Below are 19,401 nucleotides of genomic sequence, written 5' to 3'. Positions count from 1 at the left end.
TTTTTTCTGTGGATATCAGATTTTATTATTATTAAAATAATTTAGAGTAAAGCAAACAGGATTTATGATCTATTCATTGTACTTTGGAACCCACTATTCCTGTAGAAGGATGTTTTATAATATTCAAATACCCCTCATATCTCTGCCACTCTGTCTCGTCTTCTATTGCCCTCATTTGTTATCAAGCAAAACAGTTACTTTTATATTGGAGACTCAATACAAATTAGACCGAAGTACATGTTCCAGTTGCACTGCAGCATGTCCAGAAGGTATTTTCCATTAAAGGCTGATTTTAAGAGAAGAGGTCAGCTCCGGTTAAGCATTTGTTTATGTGTAATTAAGATTTTATTTTGTACCATGCACCAAGGCCAAACATAAGTAGACTTTAAGTCTGCTTTTCTAATCCATGGTTCTTAAATTTTGAAATTAGAATTTTCTTTACGATCCTTCTGAGCTTTAGACTATTGGGGTAGTTTGTTTTTGTTTTTCCTTTGCTACCGTGTAGTACAATTTATTTGACTGCTTTAAACCAGCTTTTGAGTCAACTTTTCCCCCTTTTTGTGTGGCTCCATTTGAGAAAACCTCACAGATGATGCCACTGGTTTATGAATTACCACTGTTCACATTCCTTGCTGCATATATGTTTAGAAGAATGGTCATCTGATTCCTCTCAGGGCATGCGCTGGGTTTCTTCATCTTAACATCATGGAAAAAGTTGACAAGACACAAACACAAAAAATCGGTAAACACTTCATTTGGCCTTTCACTGTTTTGATCTGTTACCTAAAATTAATTTTTCCGCATTTAAAGACAAAAAAGAACATTTAACATTAGAAATGAAATGGAGGGGAACATAATAAGTAGTCTTTTGGGAAATCTGGAGAGAGCCAATCAAGGGCCACATACTGCGGTGAAGTGAAATGCCAGCACTAACATGGGGCCTCGAAACAAAGTTGTCCATGAAAACATGTTGTTTCCAAGGAGATTTGTTTATTCTATCTTTCGCTTAACTTTAGATCTGGTCGGTCAGGCAGGAGTGTGTGCTCCCTCAATCCTGTGGGAGGTTTAGGGATTTCTCCAGACGTCATGTACCGTAAGGTGAAAAGACACCTTTATTGTTTGTTTCAGATAAGATTTCGGTATGATGATCTGCGGTATCTCAGATTGCAAACGTTCATCGCAGAAACTGTTGCTAGGGGTTAATTGTGTTTATTAAAAAATACATATTTTTTAAGTGACTCATAGAGGGATCCATTTTCAATAAATTCATGTAAATCTAAATCAAGCTTTGGATACTGCCCAAAAACTAGCAGGGTTGCCTACTAAAAGCCCTCTTTGAGAAGAGGCCAGGAAAATACATTTTAGGATATACCTCAAAGTTGACAGCCTGAACTGACACTGAGCAATCTGAAGAGGTATTTATATTTATCATCGGATTACAGTAAGGTCATGGTGTCTTTCCTCGTAGGTCTCGAAATATTGATGAAATCACCTTATTAATTGCACTGCAGCTGCTTATGATGAGAGGGAGAAAAATCGATTAATTTACTAGTTCAGTCAATTCAGGTTGAATGGATTTTTAATGTTCTGCATATGGAAGGCTATAGTTTGGCTATTAGATTTAGATTTATTCAGTTACAACTTTCTTTCATTAGATTTTATTTTATTATTTTACATTTTATAAATTAATGTTATCACTGAAAACTGAAAAGACATTGAAATCTTATACTATGTTGTCTAATAAATTGAAAATATTACAAAAAAAAAAAAAAAAAAAAAAAAAAAAAAAATATATATATATATATATATATATATATATATATATATATATATATATATATATATATATATATATATATGTTGAAATCGTATACTATCTCTAAATAAATTGAAAATAAACTGAACTTCCATCAAAACATTACTTCAGCTCCTTATGCTTAAAATAAATAAATTAAGACAAAACAGACCAAATCAGCATGTTTTTGAGTTGTCAATTTATAATAATAATTTTGAATAATTTTGAATAAAATATGAATGAGATTTAAATGTTTAAATATTTTGGCAGACTGGATTTTCATGATATTTTCTGTTGTATTGGTCATCTGAGTGTCTGTGCTTGTCAAGATTTTGGCTTTTCTTGACTGTTGAGCCAGGTATACATGAGGTCTGGGTCAGATGATTTTGTGTAACGCTTCAAATGGTTGACTAAAGTGTTGTTTAACAATCACTGGCAGTTTTCTTATGCTGGCTGGAGCAGATGCATTCCACACATCCTTCCCATTTACTGTTACATGACTCTTTAGTTTAGGCAATAGGTCATTTGCTTTTCCCAGCCTTTTCTAAAACAACATTAATAATGCATGTGTTTTAGATTCAGATATTTGACTTGCAATATGTAACACGTCAGTTTAAACAAAAAACTGGCAAGATTGTTTTTTGAAATTGTTATTGCCAAAAAAAATCGCAGTGTGCTTAAGGTAATAAAACGGATGGAGAGCAAGAATAAAGAAATAAATATATATATATATACAAGCTTGAAACTGAAGAATAAAACAATTATATTGCTTATGACTTGGAGAATGAGACCACGGCAGGAAAAACATTTGGGATTGGGTGTAGGTTACGCAGGGATACATTCTGCAGAGATCTCCTCGCCAGCTGCTCTTGCACAGGGATGTGGAATCAGGTAGAACCCGGACTCTCAAAGAACTCCACATGCACCAAGAGCCAAAAGTATCTTTGGCAGACCGCACTTGTTTTCCTATTATTGGCATAAGATCCTTTAGGTTAGGTGAAATCCTTTAGATAGGAATTATGACACATTTAAAGTGTTTATGCATATTAAATTTGCTAATTGTAGTCCACTCATTTCCCATTGCAAAACAGGTAACTGTGAATTGTACATAATAAAATTTAAGTAATTCATGCTTGAACCTTTAAAATACTTTAAAGGCACATTTAATAGTTCACTGAGCTCAGGTTGTTTGGATGTATAATAAAATGTTCCTGCATATGGAAAGCTATAATTTGCATAATAATGTTATATAATAATAATGCAAAATAGTTTGTATAATAATGCTTTTGAAGCTACAAGGTCCCTTAACATTAGTTAATCATTAACACATATTAACTCACAGTGTTTATTAATCTTTGTTAAGGTTAGTTAACACAAATACAACTGTTTGTTGTTAATTCATGTAAATAGTAATAATATGATATCATAATTGATGTAGAAGAAATATTTTTTTTTTTTGCATTTAAAATTTAAATTGTATTAACATGAACACTATTTTAATTAAACAATCAAATATGTTCTCTGTACAGTAAATATACATTAGAAACATATTGTTCTGTATGTATTACCCTGATGTCAGCTGTTTTTTCTTTTAAATGAGATTTGAATACATCACAACTGTCTCTTTGCAGCCATTCGGAGGAGATGGTTGGTGTGACACCATTAATAACCGAGCGTACTGCCAATATGACGGCGGAGACTGCTGTCCATCCACTCTGTCATCTAGAAAGGTAAATCTCATTTGAAAGACGATTCCTCTCATCCACATTCATCCTACGATGCTTTCACATTCCTCTCTCACAGTGCCATCCTCTGTCTCGCATGGTGCCGCCACATTGTCAACCCTTTCCATGAACGTTGCCCACTTCATTGTGGGGGGGCTGGGGGGGTGACTGGATAAAACAGCTTTTATTAGCAGAGGGCCAGGTGTCAGCGGTCACGGACAAAAGTGAAATAAACCGTGAGGAACAGCATCCTGCCACCGTAAGCTTCAGTTTACGCAGGCCGTGGAAAAGTCTGAGTACGTTGGTGGGTCAGGAATAGCGTCTAAGATGAGAGACAGAGACGAGAACAAATTCCCTCATCCCTCCTTCTGTGGCTCCTTTTCTAGCATCCTGCCATATGCAAAGAAAACTAAATGATATGCACAGATACAACTGCGGTTGATCCGAAAGAAAATATTTAGAATATTTTTGGATACTTTGAAAAGCACCTATCATGATCATTCAGCATTAAACCAAAGCTAAACTTCCGTCTTCCAAAGAAATGCAAAATAAATGAGTGGATATTAATGTACCACAGTGAGACAATTGCATTTCGTTAACATCAGGGTTTATTTTGCAACCTGTGGTGATGGCATGAATCCTGGAGGAGAACCTCATGTTGATTCTTTACGCGTGTTCACCTCCTTTACTCATCTTCCCACAGTCCAGCTTTCTCTCTCTTTTTTTGTTCCCTTCAGCACTGAATGTGATTGTCCTGTTCTTATTAATCCTAGAAATCCTTCTAGTGTAAAATTTCCAATCTGATTTTCCGGTTAGGAAAATGAACACCCAGACAAGGTTTTTTTTTTTTTTTTTTAATTTAATCAATGGACTATTCTATAATGCAACATTCTATTGGTTATATTGAGTATTCTATTGGTGTTCTGAGTAATTTGGTATTTGAATAAAACAGTTGATGGGAATCATATACCTGGAAAAAGGCAGTGCTCATTGTTTTGGTCTACTGTGATGCCTTAAAGTATTTTTGAGCTGAATTATCCAAACCACAATGTCGGTGGCCGAATGTTTTCTGGATGCTGTTTGTAAAAGTGTGTCCGGTTGATTGACAGGTCATTCAGTTCGGGGTGGACTGCGATCACGATGAGTGCACCTGCCGTGACCCCGAAGCCGAGGAGAACAAGGGCACAGCCAAGCGAAAGGAGCCAGGACGGCTGTGAGTGATAGCGTGGCGGAGAGCGTGCGGAAAGCTTTCAGACTGGCTTGAAAAGAAAATGTCAAACAATAAATTGAATGTTTCTCACTCCACACGAGTGCCAGGCTGATCAAAGGCAGAGTATATCAAAGCATGTAAGTGCATAAAACAATCCTCTTCGATATTAATCTATAAAATAATACCTAATATATTTTCAAGATCTCTAACAGAGATGTAGATATGACCTATATTTTAGCAAACAAGCAGTTGCGTACACCATCAAACACACACACACACACACACACACACACACCGCACTTAATTTTTTTTATATATTTTTTTTATTCCCTGTACATGTACATGCAAAACCTGTGAAATGCATGTGACAGTTCATTTATAGAAATTGTGATGGAAATATGATACTATTTTTGTATTCTCTTTTGTCTGTTAAAGTGTAGGTTCACTGTCATATCAATAAAGTATAAATACACGCCGTTAATTGGTTGGTAAAAAAAAAAGAAAAAAAAAAAGATTTATATATATGTATATATATATATATATATATATATATATATATATATATATATATATATCAATGTCATGATTTAGGATATCTTTTAATATTAGATTATTTTTAACCATCAAATGGTACAAGATGCAGACTTAAATTACAATGTGAAATCATATGAATAGGTTTGAAAATTTCACAACTACATTTTTTGAAAATCACAGACAACTTTGTTGATTTATGCTGGCCAGTCATTTGGTCTGCTTAAGTGACACCTCTTTTTACAATCAACCTTAAAATCCAACAACCAACAAATCAACAAATGGTGAACTGGACGCAAATATTTTCCCAGCTTTCATTTTTTTTTCCCTAATAACCGTTTTCACTAAGATTTATGTGGATGTGTCATAAAAGAGCTGTTGGTATACTTAAGTTCCATAACAACCTTAAAGACTTTAAAAACTGTGCAGCCCTCATTACTTTTGTTCAAAATTCAGTTGAACAATTAAATAATCAGTGAATTAATGTTGGTGATTTTATTTGGAATAGGAAATAAAACATAAACAAGACATATTATTGTACACAACTTTAAAATGGTTATTTTCATAATACCGCTTATACTTAAAAACAAACAAAAAAAATCTGTACAGTTTTTTTTTGACCTCTCATACCTTAGTTTAAATACTACATTCAGCACATTAGTAGTGTTTTAATAATTAACTAACATTTACATTTGCTATAGCTCTTTCCATATCGTATATGCCCTACAGAGACAGATATTTTCAGCACATTAAGATCATACAGTTTTAGTTCTTGTGGAAAAAGTCCTACCTACACAAGCTGGTGTATGCACTATTTGACAAAATACACCACGTCTTAATGACACCTTAATGCAACTTTCCTTTGACTGTACACTGTACATTTTTATGTGCAAGCCCATAGACAAGCCACTTGAATGCTTCTTGGAAAAGTTGTGAGAAAAAGTTCTCACAAAATATTTTCCTCTTCATCATTAAATATCCAATTAATGTTAAAACTGATGGACCAGATTCACTAGAGAGAAGCCCTAAAGGGGAGGCTGCATATAGGTTCAGCCCCTCACTGGTCCTCTTGTCCAAGTTGGTTTAAAGTTCCTTGGGTTCTCCATAATCATTGTACATAACGGATAGCATCTGATCTTCACAGGCCTTACGTAAGTCATGGCCGAGATTCATCCAGCTAAGCCCGAATGCTTTGGTATCTGTATAACGACAAGACAGATACTTTAGGGATGCTCTGCGCAAGCCAATTTTGGGTTCCTGGAGGAGACCCCGGCACCAACCACTGAGTTCATCCAGCTGAGACAGGATCAATCCGGCTTTCCTGCAGAAGCAAACACAAAGATGAAACTTGGTTAGTGATGTGTGCTAATGTTAATATATTACAGATTGTCTGGGTCAGACGCATATGGAACAAATGCAACTATACAATATTATTTTGAAATAAATAAATGCAATCCTGCATGGATAAATTGGTTAAAATGACTCTAAAAATGTTAAACTGTTACTTAGTATAGAAAGAATAAAACAGTTATCAAAGAATAGAAATGACTTTCTATTCATCAAAGAAAAACACTTGACACTGAAAGATTAATGGGAGACACCAATAAAACAAATATAAAAATCCAGGCGATGGCCATATTCAGCTAAAGCACAGGTCTTCTGTCTGCATCCCTTAAACGATGCTCTTCAAAATCTGGACTGGGGAGTTTGACCATAAATCAAGCCTTTGGTGTTTTTAAATCAAACTGTAATTGCAAAGCCTTTAAAGAGAAATGTTACTGTCAAGAAGGTTCTCAGGTAACACAGGACTGATTAGGTGAATGGCAGCTAAGGTTAAGTACAGTACCTTCGAATTCTATTAGCTACGGTGACTTGAGAGGGGCATTTATTGAGTATGTGTGAATGCGCTGAAGAGCCAGTATCCATCAGAAAAGACAAGAAGCTGAAATGCGATACCGAGAGTACAGAAAGAGTGCTTCATTTCTAAATCATGGATTAATTTCAAACTCCTGCCAAACCAGAAGTTCAACACTCTACCGCATATATACCAAAAACCAAATCTAGGTGGACCAACAAGGCTTCGGGGCAGCTAAGTGCATTTTTAAGTGTGTTTACAATTATAATGTGGCATAAACCGATTCAAATGAATGCACAATGTCTTGTTTGACTGCTTTTGCAATTTACTGAGGTTTCAAGCAACAACGTATAAATTAATTATTTACTTTGGCTTCCAATTAATTCACAAAGTATAATAACGGAATTTTAATGATGTCTGCCATTTACATAATTATTTTGAGTGTATTTAGGTTTTTAATGTCTTGCCACATTTCAGCGGTTGTAGGAGTTTGCCTGTTTATTTGCTTAAAACAAAACGCAGTGGTTTGTTATCCTTTAATTTTTCACGAAAGTCCGTTTTGGTCTCCAAATAGCAATGGTTGTAACCATAAATCCCAGCGTGTATGGAAGTGGAAAATGGCCTTTTATTTCCAAGGTACATTTTCAACCTTTAGGTTCTGCCAGTGCCTCTATCTCACTCTCACTTTCTGAAATCTCTTGCAGTAGTCTGAGAGCAAATGATCGGCTGCATTTTACTAATATCTAAAGTAAACACACCAACCCACCTCACTCTTTATCCATCCATTTAGAATGGCCTTATGATCCTGAGACAGCAACGATGTGGTTCCTTATAGTAACTGTACAGCATTAAAGTCCAATAAAAATAGCAAACGATATTTGACCAAACACACCAAATTCCACCTATTAAAGCATGAGTCAGTCCAACCAATAGTAGCACCAATTAAGAATGAGTCAGTAGAATTTCTGTGTTGATAATCTCAAAACAAAAGAAAACCCAGGGAATGGTCTCTTTTTTTAATCTATTTTGTTCAAAGTCTGAATTGGTTTATATTCTGAGAGGAGTCAGTTTAATTACAATTATCTTGTATTGTGACAATTCAATGAAATCGCATTATAGTTCATAAAAATTGCATTTAAAGTCTGCAGATGAGGAAACTGCACATTGTGACTTTTATTAGAAAGAAACAAATTCTCTTTGTTTTTATTTTCATCCTATCCTATGCCGAAAAAAACAACAACAAAAATGCTGTATGGACGCAATGAGACTGGAAATGACGCATGCAAGTTGTTTGGAAGACAGATGCTGGGCCCATCTCCCCAGACCTCCACTAGAACAGCTTATCTGAAGGCTAAAAACTTGCGCAATATTTCATGGAACTGGGTTGATCATAGGGGCATGATCACACGCACCCTTCACTGTGCAAATATCTGGATGAATTGATTATAAATGAATGTTGTTTTGGGGTTTTTCTGATGCATTTGTCATAGAAGACAGCCTGTGGCGGACAATTACTACTGATTAACCTAATCATTTCAACTCAGTTCTCAGATCTCACTGATGGCCAATGACAGTTTTGATGACATCACTTGATTCAACATCAAACCAACAAACCTTTTACCCTTTAGGACTCATATGGTCCTCCTTATGGAAAGGTTATTATTAAATAAATATTTACTCTAGAAAAAAAAAAAAAAAAACAGAGTACAAGTTCTAAATAAAATATAATAAAATATAACTGCGCTAATTAACATAAAAGGTATGGAGAAATTTGACAAAGTTAAATATACAATTAAATGATCAAAAACATGATCTTGCCAAAAAAAAAAAAAGAAAAGAAAAGAAAAGAATGATTAAATGCAAGTATAAATGAATGAATGAATGAATAAATGTGTAGATATAATACACATTCAAATTAAAAATTAACTGAAAGGAACACCTTGAAATAAAATGTGTCAGACAACATGAAAGCCAATATATACTGATATTGAATACATCATGAAATGTTGCAACCAATAAATTAAAGCAAAATGAAAAGGGAATACAAATAAATAATGAAACATTTATTTATGTAAAATTAAAAGAAATCATTTACATTTCATTGTACTTTTCTTGATTTGTTCCATTATTCTTTTATTGACCGAGTGAATAATATATTTGCTAAATAAATGTTGCTTATTAATATTAATATTAATTTCTTCAGGATATAAAGCATAAAGGATGAAGATACTACACACTCTCAAATAGATAGATAGACAGACTTTTAAATAAATAAATGTATGAAAGCTTTCACTGATGTGATACCCTTGCAAAACATTAGATATTACATTAGATACTAAAATGTACCTTAAGGTACTGATACCCTTTAAGAGTAAATAACTAAAACATGCTAACTAGCCAAACCTTGACTCCTTAGGTATGACTGAGAAATCCATGAACTGTTTTGAAAGTACCTACTGTTAAAGTCTCTCATCAGTCACACTGGGTGGGATAGTGTTTGATTCAAGTGTGTTTTGATGCAGTAACTCAGAAGTAAGAAAGGTAAATCTTGGAACATGGAGACAATTAAATACAACCTTTGAATCTGAACCGAGGCATCAGGTACGGTTTTCCAAATGGCCATAATTAAACTCACCTGCGTCTTTTTTTGCATCAGAGAGGAAGTGTTCAAACTTTAGATCGAACACATGGCTGTGTTTAGAAAGCTTTTCAGTGCAATTCATAAATCCAGACCTTATTTGTCTTTAGTTTGTTTTGGAGGGTGTATAAAGATCACCACCCTGTTTTGTGCTTTAGTGATCCCTTTAAATGTACTGTAATCAGTTGCTTGTGTTCAATTTAAACCTAATTAGCACAAAAACCCTAATCACAAGTCTGACTTTAGGATCAGTAATAAAATAATCTGACTTTACTATGAAGTTTAGTGGGCAATGAAAGAAAAAAAAAAAAGAAAAATCCTTCCAAAATCTTGCAAAACAAGATATCGGGTTTAATTGCAATCAATAAAAATTAATATGCCCCCATAAAATTCCCACATGCATTCCAAGGCAGCATCCCATAAAGTATTCTGCCAAACTCAATGAAAAAATAAAAAAAAATAACATTTTAAAAATAAACCCAAGATTGCATCCAAAATGGGTGAATTGTGCATCATAAATATTCTTAATTGAAATGACCAGTCGCCTTAACCTGACTGCATATACATTTATACAGATCCATTCAGAATTATTAAACAAAGCAAAACACAGATTAAAAAAGCAAATAAAAACATTCAAAATTTTTCAAATGTGGTGATCTGAAGGCATCCATTAAAATTTCACTGGTGAGATACTGTTTTGCTTTATTCAGTCCATATAGACTAGTCCTGACTTCATCTTCATCTTAATTAATAGAGATAAATTAAATAAATGTTTTTCTCACCAGTCGTTGTACAAGTTATGTTTACGGTTAAGAGGCAGAGAAAACAGTCTAGAACAGTGGCAGCGAGCGTACCGCTGTTGTTGAATGTGAAAGAAAATAATCCCTGCTTTCCTCACTCACTAATTTGGGACACTCTACAGAATTTCTGCAAATATAGAAAGGTCCAATCTGATCTGGTCTGGTCTCCAATCTGGTCTTAAGTCTTATAAGGCATCTAGGTTTTTTGTAATAAAGCTTCATCAGAAAATCATCTTACAAACCTGGGCCCCAGTTCATCTTCACAGCGCCAAGTAAACTCTCCAAAGCTCTCGTATCGCTGGTTGTAGTGGTAAAGAACTCGGTGGAGGGTTGGTGAGCCGAGGTCCATGAGCGTATTGTAGGCTGTCTGCTGTTCCTTCCCGCTGGTGTAGCCATTGAACAGATTATAAATCTTGTCTGCTATTTCTGAGGGGACATCCAACCAAATCTGATTACTTAATCTTATGAATATTTTCCAAACCTAAGAAGCTTATTCTAGAAAATGCAAGCAATTCTCTACCTTGAGCCTTGACATCATCCACGGCGGGACAGGGAGTTTTGATCGTCACCTCACTCGGACTGGACCGCCGACCTGTGTTGTCCACCGCCCACAGCCGAAACCTGCCGTTTCACATTTAGACATTTGTCACTTTTTTGATTCTCATGTACGAAATACAGTATTTTGTACAGTAATATGATTGGGATTTGTTGAAAGTCAGATTTGAACCACATCTCCAATATAAGCACCACAACACAAAATGTTTAGAGGCTAAATATTATATTCAAAAAAATTAGAATGAAAATCATCATCATTATTTAGTACTTTTATTAATTAGTAAAAGAACTAAATAATGAAGTGTTATTTTTAGGATTCTTATTCTTATTTAATACATTATCATTTAAATATATTTTAAGATGCATGTGTTAAAATTTTAATAATATTTGTTAGAATGATTATTTGTAGAAGTGGTAGTATTTAAAAATTCATATAATAATAATAATAATAATAATAATAATAATAATAATAATACCTCCATTAAAATCTAAATTCATAACTGCATCACTCCCATTACATTAGCATGAGTTTAGCTTCGGCTCATGGCTTTGATTTGAGGATCCCTTTAGTGCAGACAAGTGAACTTGAACAAGCAGCTGTGGCAGTGTAACCACTCACTTCCAAGGCATCACTGCAATTACTCTATCACTGATGATATATGCCCCGGGTTCTAAAGATCATGTTGAATGATATCCCCATCTAGTGGAAGATATTATAAACAGCTACCATCCGCAGTATGGCAGCAGTGAGATCCTTCAAAGTGGCAAGTTGAGAGTGCGTGTGATGTGGAGAAATCTGATGCAATCTTGTATGTGTGATTTATGAATGAAGAGGTATTCATGCAGTCTAATCTGGTTCACTATCCTTGTGGGGACTCCCTATAGGCATAATGTTTTTTTAAACTGTAGAAGCGCCCTACACCAAAACCTACCTCTCACACAAAACTTTGTGCATTTTACAATCTCAGAAAAACTCATTATGTATGACTTATACGCTTCTGTATAGGAATACTCAATTTAAGCCCCCATGAATTCAGGTTTAAGTCCCCAACAACATATACACAAACACACACATACACACGCACCCGCGCACGCACAAACCACAATTAAACAATGTTTAGATTCCATGCACCTGTTTTGCTGACAATGAAAATAAAGTGTAAAATGGTGCTAAACAGAATCATTTTCACTACCAGTTGGAGACTTTTGGACCCACCGTATTTTTCTTGAAACCTAAAACTGCAATGAACCTGACAATAACACTGAACAGATCCATAAATAATATAAAGACAACCAGTGCTTCTTTGAACAATGGTCAAATATCAAAAACATTTGGAGAAAGGTTAGCGCAAGGAGGGTCCAAACCTCCCTGTGGGCTGGTGTAATCTCTTCAGTGTGTCCTGGATGTGTGTTTTAACTGCCTGCATATGTGCAGGACATGTAGCACAGGAAATCAGAAAGAAAGGTAGCCGGGTGTTTAAATTCAAACACCTACATGACTGAATACCCACATGAAAGCTGCACGAACACAGACCCATGCAAGAAATGCTGCAACTTTTATGGGCTGTTTATTATTAATAAATATTTGTATTTACGATGATAATGGCAAATTTTTAATCACAACCTACCAGTAAGAACCATGTGTAATAATATAATATAATATAATATAATATAATATAATATAATATAATATAATATAATATAATATAATATAATATAATATAATATAATTATTTTTATTACTATTAACCTTATTAGACAATTTTTGTTCACAACCCTACATCGATATCATAATTTACATTTTTATTAAGCTTCCTTGGTATATTGTGGATCCTGTTTTGCCATCTACTCTATGTCATCTACTAGTGTCAAACGTTTGCTTGAAACTTTCCTAGCTGTATACAACTCAGTTCAACACATCAATCTTTCTATTGCTGCTTCTGCTATTACCACAAAGTGCACCCTTTGACGCACTTTCGAACCATTCCAGAGTATGAAATGTTTCCCCAGCTGTATCTGAAGCATGTAAAACTCGCCCAAATTGAGTCTGTCTTACTGGGCTCGCAGACCATGTTCTTCCCTGTGGCATAAAAATGAATGTTCCTGAGAAAAGGATGTAGTCACGAAACAACTATCCAAGAGAGTCTAAATAAACAGAGGCCCCCAATGCAATTACCACATCCAATAAAAGACGTTGGGCCGATGTCACCAGCTTTAATTCAAAAGTGATGATTGGACCAATTATACTTTCCTAGAAGGTTCCTTCTTACCTAGTGAAAAGCACATTCAAAATCAACTACTGATATTTGAAAATTGGTATAGGAAATAATCCAGACATATTTTACACAAATCATTATCAGATTTTCACAGCCTTGCGTGGATGTAATTGCTTAGACTCACGAAGATATTAAAATCCGTCATCTGACTGAAGACATGCAACTCAGTGTCAGTTCAAAGTCCAAGTGAATCATCCAGCCAAAACTGGGCCCTTTATGCTTGGTTTCTTACTGAACTCTCAATGAATGTGCCACATGATGAGGAAAAGGCAAAGGAAACAGGTGTTCCATGCTGACACAACCTGGCGCAAAAACACAGTGAACATGAGTGACTAACTCTAGATATATATAATTAATAATTTTTAATGCTATCAATCAATTTAAAAAATAAATAATTGGCGCTAAGTCAAATTTGTAGTGCGCATCTGAACAGTCTCCCATTTGATGTGGTCGTGAAGATGTTCTGTGTTTAAATAAACTCAATTCTTGTCAAGGAAAAATAGAGAAGCAACAGTTGTGAGTTAGTTGTGAATTATTATTAATTATTCCAACATGCATGAAAATTTTATATCAAAATAGAATTATGATAAGAGAGGTGATTTTTAGAGTAGTGGGTGCTAATGCAATACTAAAAAATAAAAAAATAAAAATGAGAAAATCAAATGAAATTACACATTTAAAATCATTCAAATGATTAATTCACTGATTTATTTCAAAATGCAAATGCTGCTATTTTGAGAAAAAAATAATAAAAATATATATAAACAGAAGAAACTCACATGTATGTGGTGTCTGGCTCCAAGCAGCGCATTATCAAGGAGATAGTTGAGAGGGGATCAGGGATGTCCCCGAGCATCACACATGGAGATTTGGCCCCTGACATGATGTCATCCACAAAACTCAACATGGTCTCTGTGAAGAGGAGAAGACTTTGTTTAGCACACACACATACATATACTCAAGTTAACAGGACCTAACTAGCCATTTTGATCCCATGTTTTTATTCCACCAAACCATTTAAAACAAACTGTTTGATTGTTTAGTTTTAAATCTCTGTAATCATGTATGATTAATGATGTTTCATTAGGAGACAACCATGCATGCACAGGGAAAACAAACACCAGCAAACCAGCCTTGTCTTCTCAGAACAGGCTCTGCAATTGGAACATAGGACGCTGTTTTGAAGATTTCCCTTACCCTGAAAACCCTGTCTGATTCTAACCCAATGCTATGGAAATAAGTTTTCCATACTTCCTCTGTTCAGTGGAACAGGCTAGAACCTTCCAGGGATGGAGACACTCTGTTTTAAATATTTTGACCGGAGAAGATGTCAGTGGTTTGATTTAATAATAAATTAAATTCAATGTCTGCTGATTGGCTTCATCACTCTGTCTCCTCTCCACCAGTAAGCTGGTGTGTGTGGTGGGCGTTCAGGCGCAATATGGCTGCCGTCACATCATCCAGGTGGATGCTGCACACTGGTGGTGGATGAGGAGATACCCCCTGACTATGTAAAGTGCTTTGAGTGCCTAGAAAAGCGCTATATAAAAGTATAAAAATTTATTTCACACGAGACTGTGATCAAGGAATGAGTGTCAGCAATCTAAAACTCAAATAAAGAGCTTTAAAGAAGTTACCTGTGGAGCTAATGTGATTTGACTTTCTTATTAAGAAGTGGACGAGAAGACTGTTTGCGCAGCTGGCCTGCAAGCGTCACAGCACATGAGCATGGGGGCCTTGAGTGCCTTTCATAGCAAAGAGATACCAGTCCCGTCCGTGGATGTTGAACCTTTTAAAAGTGGTGTTCACCTTGCTTGTCTTCCTGGAGTCCTCCTCTTCAAAAATAACAGGGTTATGAGAACATGATGCCAGGATAAATGCAGAGGGGATACGATAAATGCAGAGGGGATGCAGAGTGTACGATTATGTGCATTCTGTCACCAGAAACAGTGCTTGTGGGGTAAAGAGTTGAGGAACATGTGCTTAAATGAAAAGTGACACTGTGTGGGACTGCAGCAGTTCAGGGCATATTTATTCAATCAAGAAAAAAGGTTGCAAAAAGGCAATAAAACCTTAATGTGTGTGGAAAATTGCAAAAGTGTGTTTTTATGAGTTATAAATTGTGTGCTATTTATGAACTGGGGAACACGTGATGTCTTAAAACTGCTAATGGCGTACTTCTCCTCTGGGAACACTGAATGGGAACAGTGGTTTAGGAAGCACCTTAACTACTCATTATTTTTTAACCATGTTAAAGAAAATAATTACATTAATATGGAAGCCTGTTTCTGCCACAGGATAAAGTAATTGACAAAAAGCTGACAATTTAGACTTTTTTTTCTCACAATTTTAAGTTTACATCTCGCAAATCTAAGGTTATATCTTAATCTGTTTTAATCATCAAATAAACAATACAAAATTTAATTGTGACTGTTCTTCTCAGAATTGCAAGCTACAGGAACATCTTGCAATTCTGCCTTTATTTTTGGGGAATTCTCACTTTATATCTTGTATTTCTAACTATTTCTCGCAATTCTGACTTTATGCAATTCTAAGAAAGTCTGAACTGTGAGATAAAAAGTCACATTTACCCTTTTAATACATTAAATTAATTAGTTAATAAATACATAGATAGTTTAAATTAATAAATTGTTAACATTTTAGTATAGGGACCAATTCTTACTTTTAACTAGTTGCTTATTAGCATGCATTGTGCTGGCATATTGGCTGCTTCTTAGTACCTATAAAGCATATATTCTGCATGACCATATTCTACATTCACTACCCAACACCTAAACTGGATGGATGGATGTTGCTGTAGTTCTCAGAAACCAACATAGATGGGGGACATTTTGGACTAGAAATGTATGACTTGACTTTTTTTAATGAAAGATGATAAAGACAATTTATTTGGAAAGGAAGGTAAATCATACAAATTGAATAGGATTATGGTGACCAATATTGCCAGTGTAATTAAAGTATCCTTACATTTTTACTTAAGCTTCACACTAGTCTTTTTCTTTCTTTTCATTCTCTCCATTTTAAGTATCATCATGCATTTGCATGGAAACTTCCCTATACACCAACAGGTCTGCAGGAAAAAGGGTTTCCAAATAAAATGTCCACATAACTAAAGCCATCAGTATCAACTGTGCGCAGTGTTTCCATAAGGTAGTGCAACAAATGTGTTCCATGACACTTTAACTCTCTTTGACAAATATATATATACATACCTATCAAGATATCCCCACAAGCTTTATCTGACAATCGTTACTAGTACAGGTGTCTGGCAAATGCGGCTGAACTTATACTCTTTCATCATGTTCCATTCTCATGCCTCAATCCCATTTTTTAACGGGAAAGACCTGGGCTGACATGACCACACTACGATGCCTGGCTGCCCTCTTTTAAACTTTCATGGGCTTTGACCAAAAACCATCTCTGATTCTCATTATTTTGTTAAAACATCAAGGCCCAGCCAGGTAAAGGGAATCCAAGAGAACTTGCAAGACATTTTGGAGGAGATTCACCCATAATGTTGAAGAAAGGATACGTATAAGTTCAAAAGTTCAAAACTGCTATATATGCAACATTTAATAAAAGAAAAAATAAAACAAACAAACAAAACAACAACAACAAAAACAATTATTTGCTAAAGGGTAGGGTCCGCCAAGTGAATCAAAATGTGAAAATGCAGAACATGACTGTCCACAGCAGACTCAGACTGGAATGCACTGACGAGGACCTGGCTTGATGAATTATTTTGCAGAAGGACACTTTCCAAATGCATAAAGTCAGATAATGATAAATAAGCTAATTAGTTCAAACATGTGAAAGCATTTTGACTTGGTCTTGTGCTGCCTGCTTCTTTGTATACATAAAATAATATATTTCGTGGTTGAACATTTATTTGGGAATACCCTATCCTAGTATGACCTCATTCAAGGACTGAACATCATGCCAATTAATATCCGGAATTAAAGAAAAAATAAACGGCATGGTTACATTTACGGGAAAACACTCAGCTAAAGCATTTATTGTTTTAAACAGATGTTGGTAGTGAAAGAAAAAAATCATAAAAAATCTGGCATCTTATTTGTAAAAACCAGCCAACCAACCGGACGACTAAAAGATGTTGTCGTACAGAGAGTGCATAACATTTTGAGCAGTTCAAAGCAAGACCCTTCTCTCAACATCTGAGTCAAAGACAACATTCCTCAAACAACTCCTACGTTCAGCCTGAGAAACATCAATACCTTGATGTAAGTATCAGATTTGTCCATTACTGAAACAAGATGAATCAACTGTGGATAAAACGAGAACATAAACCTTGATTGAAATACATGTGTCTATGGTAAACATCGAGCCATCGTGTACCAAAATATTTATTTTGCCTATGAAATTCAGTGGATGGCTTTAAAAAACATAAATAGGCAACAGCTGTGAATTGGATTCATGTGAGCTTCTAGTGTTTTGAGCCTAAAGCTTTTCCACAATGTTTGCCATATGTCTCCTCTAAACTGATTTGTTGCTACTTAGACACGTAGACATTACTGTCTCTCCCCTGTGGAGAACCAAGAAGCTGAATGTGTGTAACTGAAACTAAACTGTAGCAGAGGACAGAGAGCAAGCTTAGAAAAAGAGGAAGAGAGGAAGAAGGAAGAAAATGAAGGAATTTTCAGAGATGTAGCCTGCAGTATAATGACAATTAGCAACTGAAACTGATTTAGGAAGTCGTTTGTTGCCATGACTTTTTGATCATATTATTTTATTGATCATATTATTGTACTGCAACATGTCTGTGCTGTACCCAAATCAAAAATTTCTGACCATTTCTACAGCCATTGCAATTATACAAGATCGATTGCGTCTATTTACCTCAGCAGCAACCGATCTCGCATTCTCGCATTTAGAGTGCTTATTTTAATCTTTAACGTTAGCTCTTTCCTATTCTTGGAACAAGGTAGCTTATATTTAACATAAAACTTTTATTAACAGAACGTATAAGACATACCCATGTTGTAACAAATAAATGAAAGGTTTTTTTTTTATATTCCCCTTACTTCAAACGAATGCTTAGTTTGTTGCTCAATATTGTTATTAATAATAACAATAAAACCGTCCGATGACAAATGTAAACTTTGAATGTTTATTTACAAAATGAATAAGGAAAATATGTTTACCCGTATACATAAATAAATAAACAGTCTTTGGATTTCCCCTTTCTTCAAAATGATCGTAGTTTGTGGTTTATTATGTGCCTTTTAATTAAAACACATCAGCCACAAAATAGTACAATAGCAAATTTTCATAGGCTGTATAGTAAACATCTAACTTTTATTAACAAAATAAATAAGACGGATAGGCTATAGCCTATTTGCGTAATCCAAATAAAAAAGGTATTTCCCCTCTTTTAAAACAAATGCTTAGTTTGCAGTTCATTGTTTATGTGTATATATATATATATATATATATATATATATATATATATATATATATATATATATATATATATATATATAAGAATAAAAGGAAGGAAAGATGGAAGGGAGACAAAAAGGAAAATAAAAGGTTTAAATAAAAGAATTGGGGAAGTGATAAAAAAGATGCAAGGAAGGGAGGAAGTGAAGGAAAAAAGGAAATAAATAAAGAAAGAAAGAATAAGAGCAACACATATAGAGGGGACTTTGTTTCTACCAACTCACTATTTACCAGTAAATATATAATTACAAAAACTCCAAAATCTAAAAAGAAAGCAAGAAAAAAATAAAAATCTTATAAAATTAGACCTGAGCCTTACTACACATATAGAGGATCTTTTGTTACTGGTGAACAGGTAAACATTTCTATTAAACAACTCAAAATCCATCACAGGAGCAACTCAGTATCCAAAGACCTGGACGTTTTACCACTTCCACTAAACAGAAACCAAACACACGTGGCAGCCCTGCAAAACACTCCTCAAACAACATCTGGCCTTCGTTGTCTACTTTGATGAACAGAGAGAGAGCAATGGA

The 19,401-nt window shown here is 34.8% G+C and overlaps 2 protein-coding genes across 3 annotated transcripts in view; one reads left to right on the top strand and one right to left on the bottom strand.

Annotated features, from left to right (window-relative positions):
- Window positions 1-5,210, top strand: part of LOC128030889 (pappalysin-2-like) — a 42,329-nt gene extending 37,119 nt beyond the window's left edge. Inside the window, exons 22-23 of the mRNA XM_052618969.1 lie at window positions 3,427-3,525; window positions 4,629-5,210. Of these exons, the coding sequence (XP_052474929.1) occupies window positions 3,427-3,525; window positions 4,629-4,736 (207 nt within the window). The 3' untranslated portion in view covers window positions 4,737-5,210. The remainder of the gene's footprint in view (window positions 1-3,426; window positions 3,526-4,628) is intronic.
- Window positions 5,211-5,740: 530 nt separating this feature from the next.
- The window catches only part of astn1 (astrotactin 1), a 205,213-nt gene continuing 191,552 nt past the window's right edge, over window positions 5,741-19,401 (bottom strand). For both annotated transcript variants that reach the window (XM_052618992.1, XM_052618999.1), the window contains exons 20-23: window positions 14,164-14,296; window positions 11,074-11,174; window positions 10,796-10,979; window positions 5,741-6,581 (exon numbers count right to left, since the gene is read on the bottom strand). In XM_052618992.1, the coding sequence (XP_052474952.1) occupies window positions 6,344-6,581; window positions 10,796-10,979; window positions 11,074-11,174; window positions 14,164-14,296 (656 nt within the window). In that variant the 3' untranslated portion in view covers window positions 5,741-6,343. The remainder of the gene's footprint in view (window positions 6,582-10,795; window positions 10,980-11,073; window positions 11,175-14,163; window positions 14,297-19,401) is intronic.

This window comes from Carassius gibelio, chromosome A2 (genome assembly GCF_023724105.1).
Source record: "Carassius gibelio isolate Cgi1373 ecotype wild population from Czech Republic chromosome A2, carGib1.2-hapl.c, whole genome shotgun sequence".
Taxonomy (NCBI): domain Eukaryota; kingdom Metazoa; phylum Chordata; class Actinopteri; order Cypriniformes; family Cyprinidae; genus Carassius; species Carassius gibelio.
The sequence above is the reverse complement of the archived record's forward strand: the minus strand, read 5'-3'. Positions and strand labels throughout refer to the sequence as shown.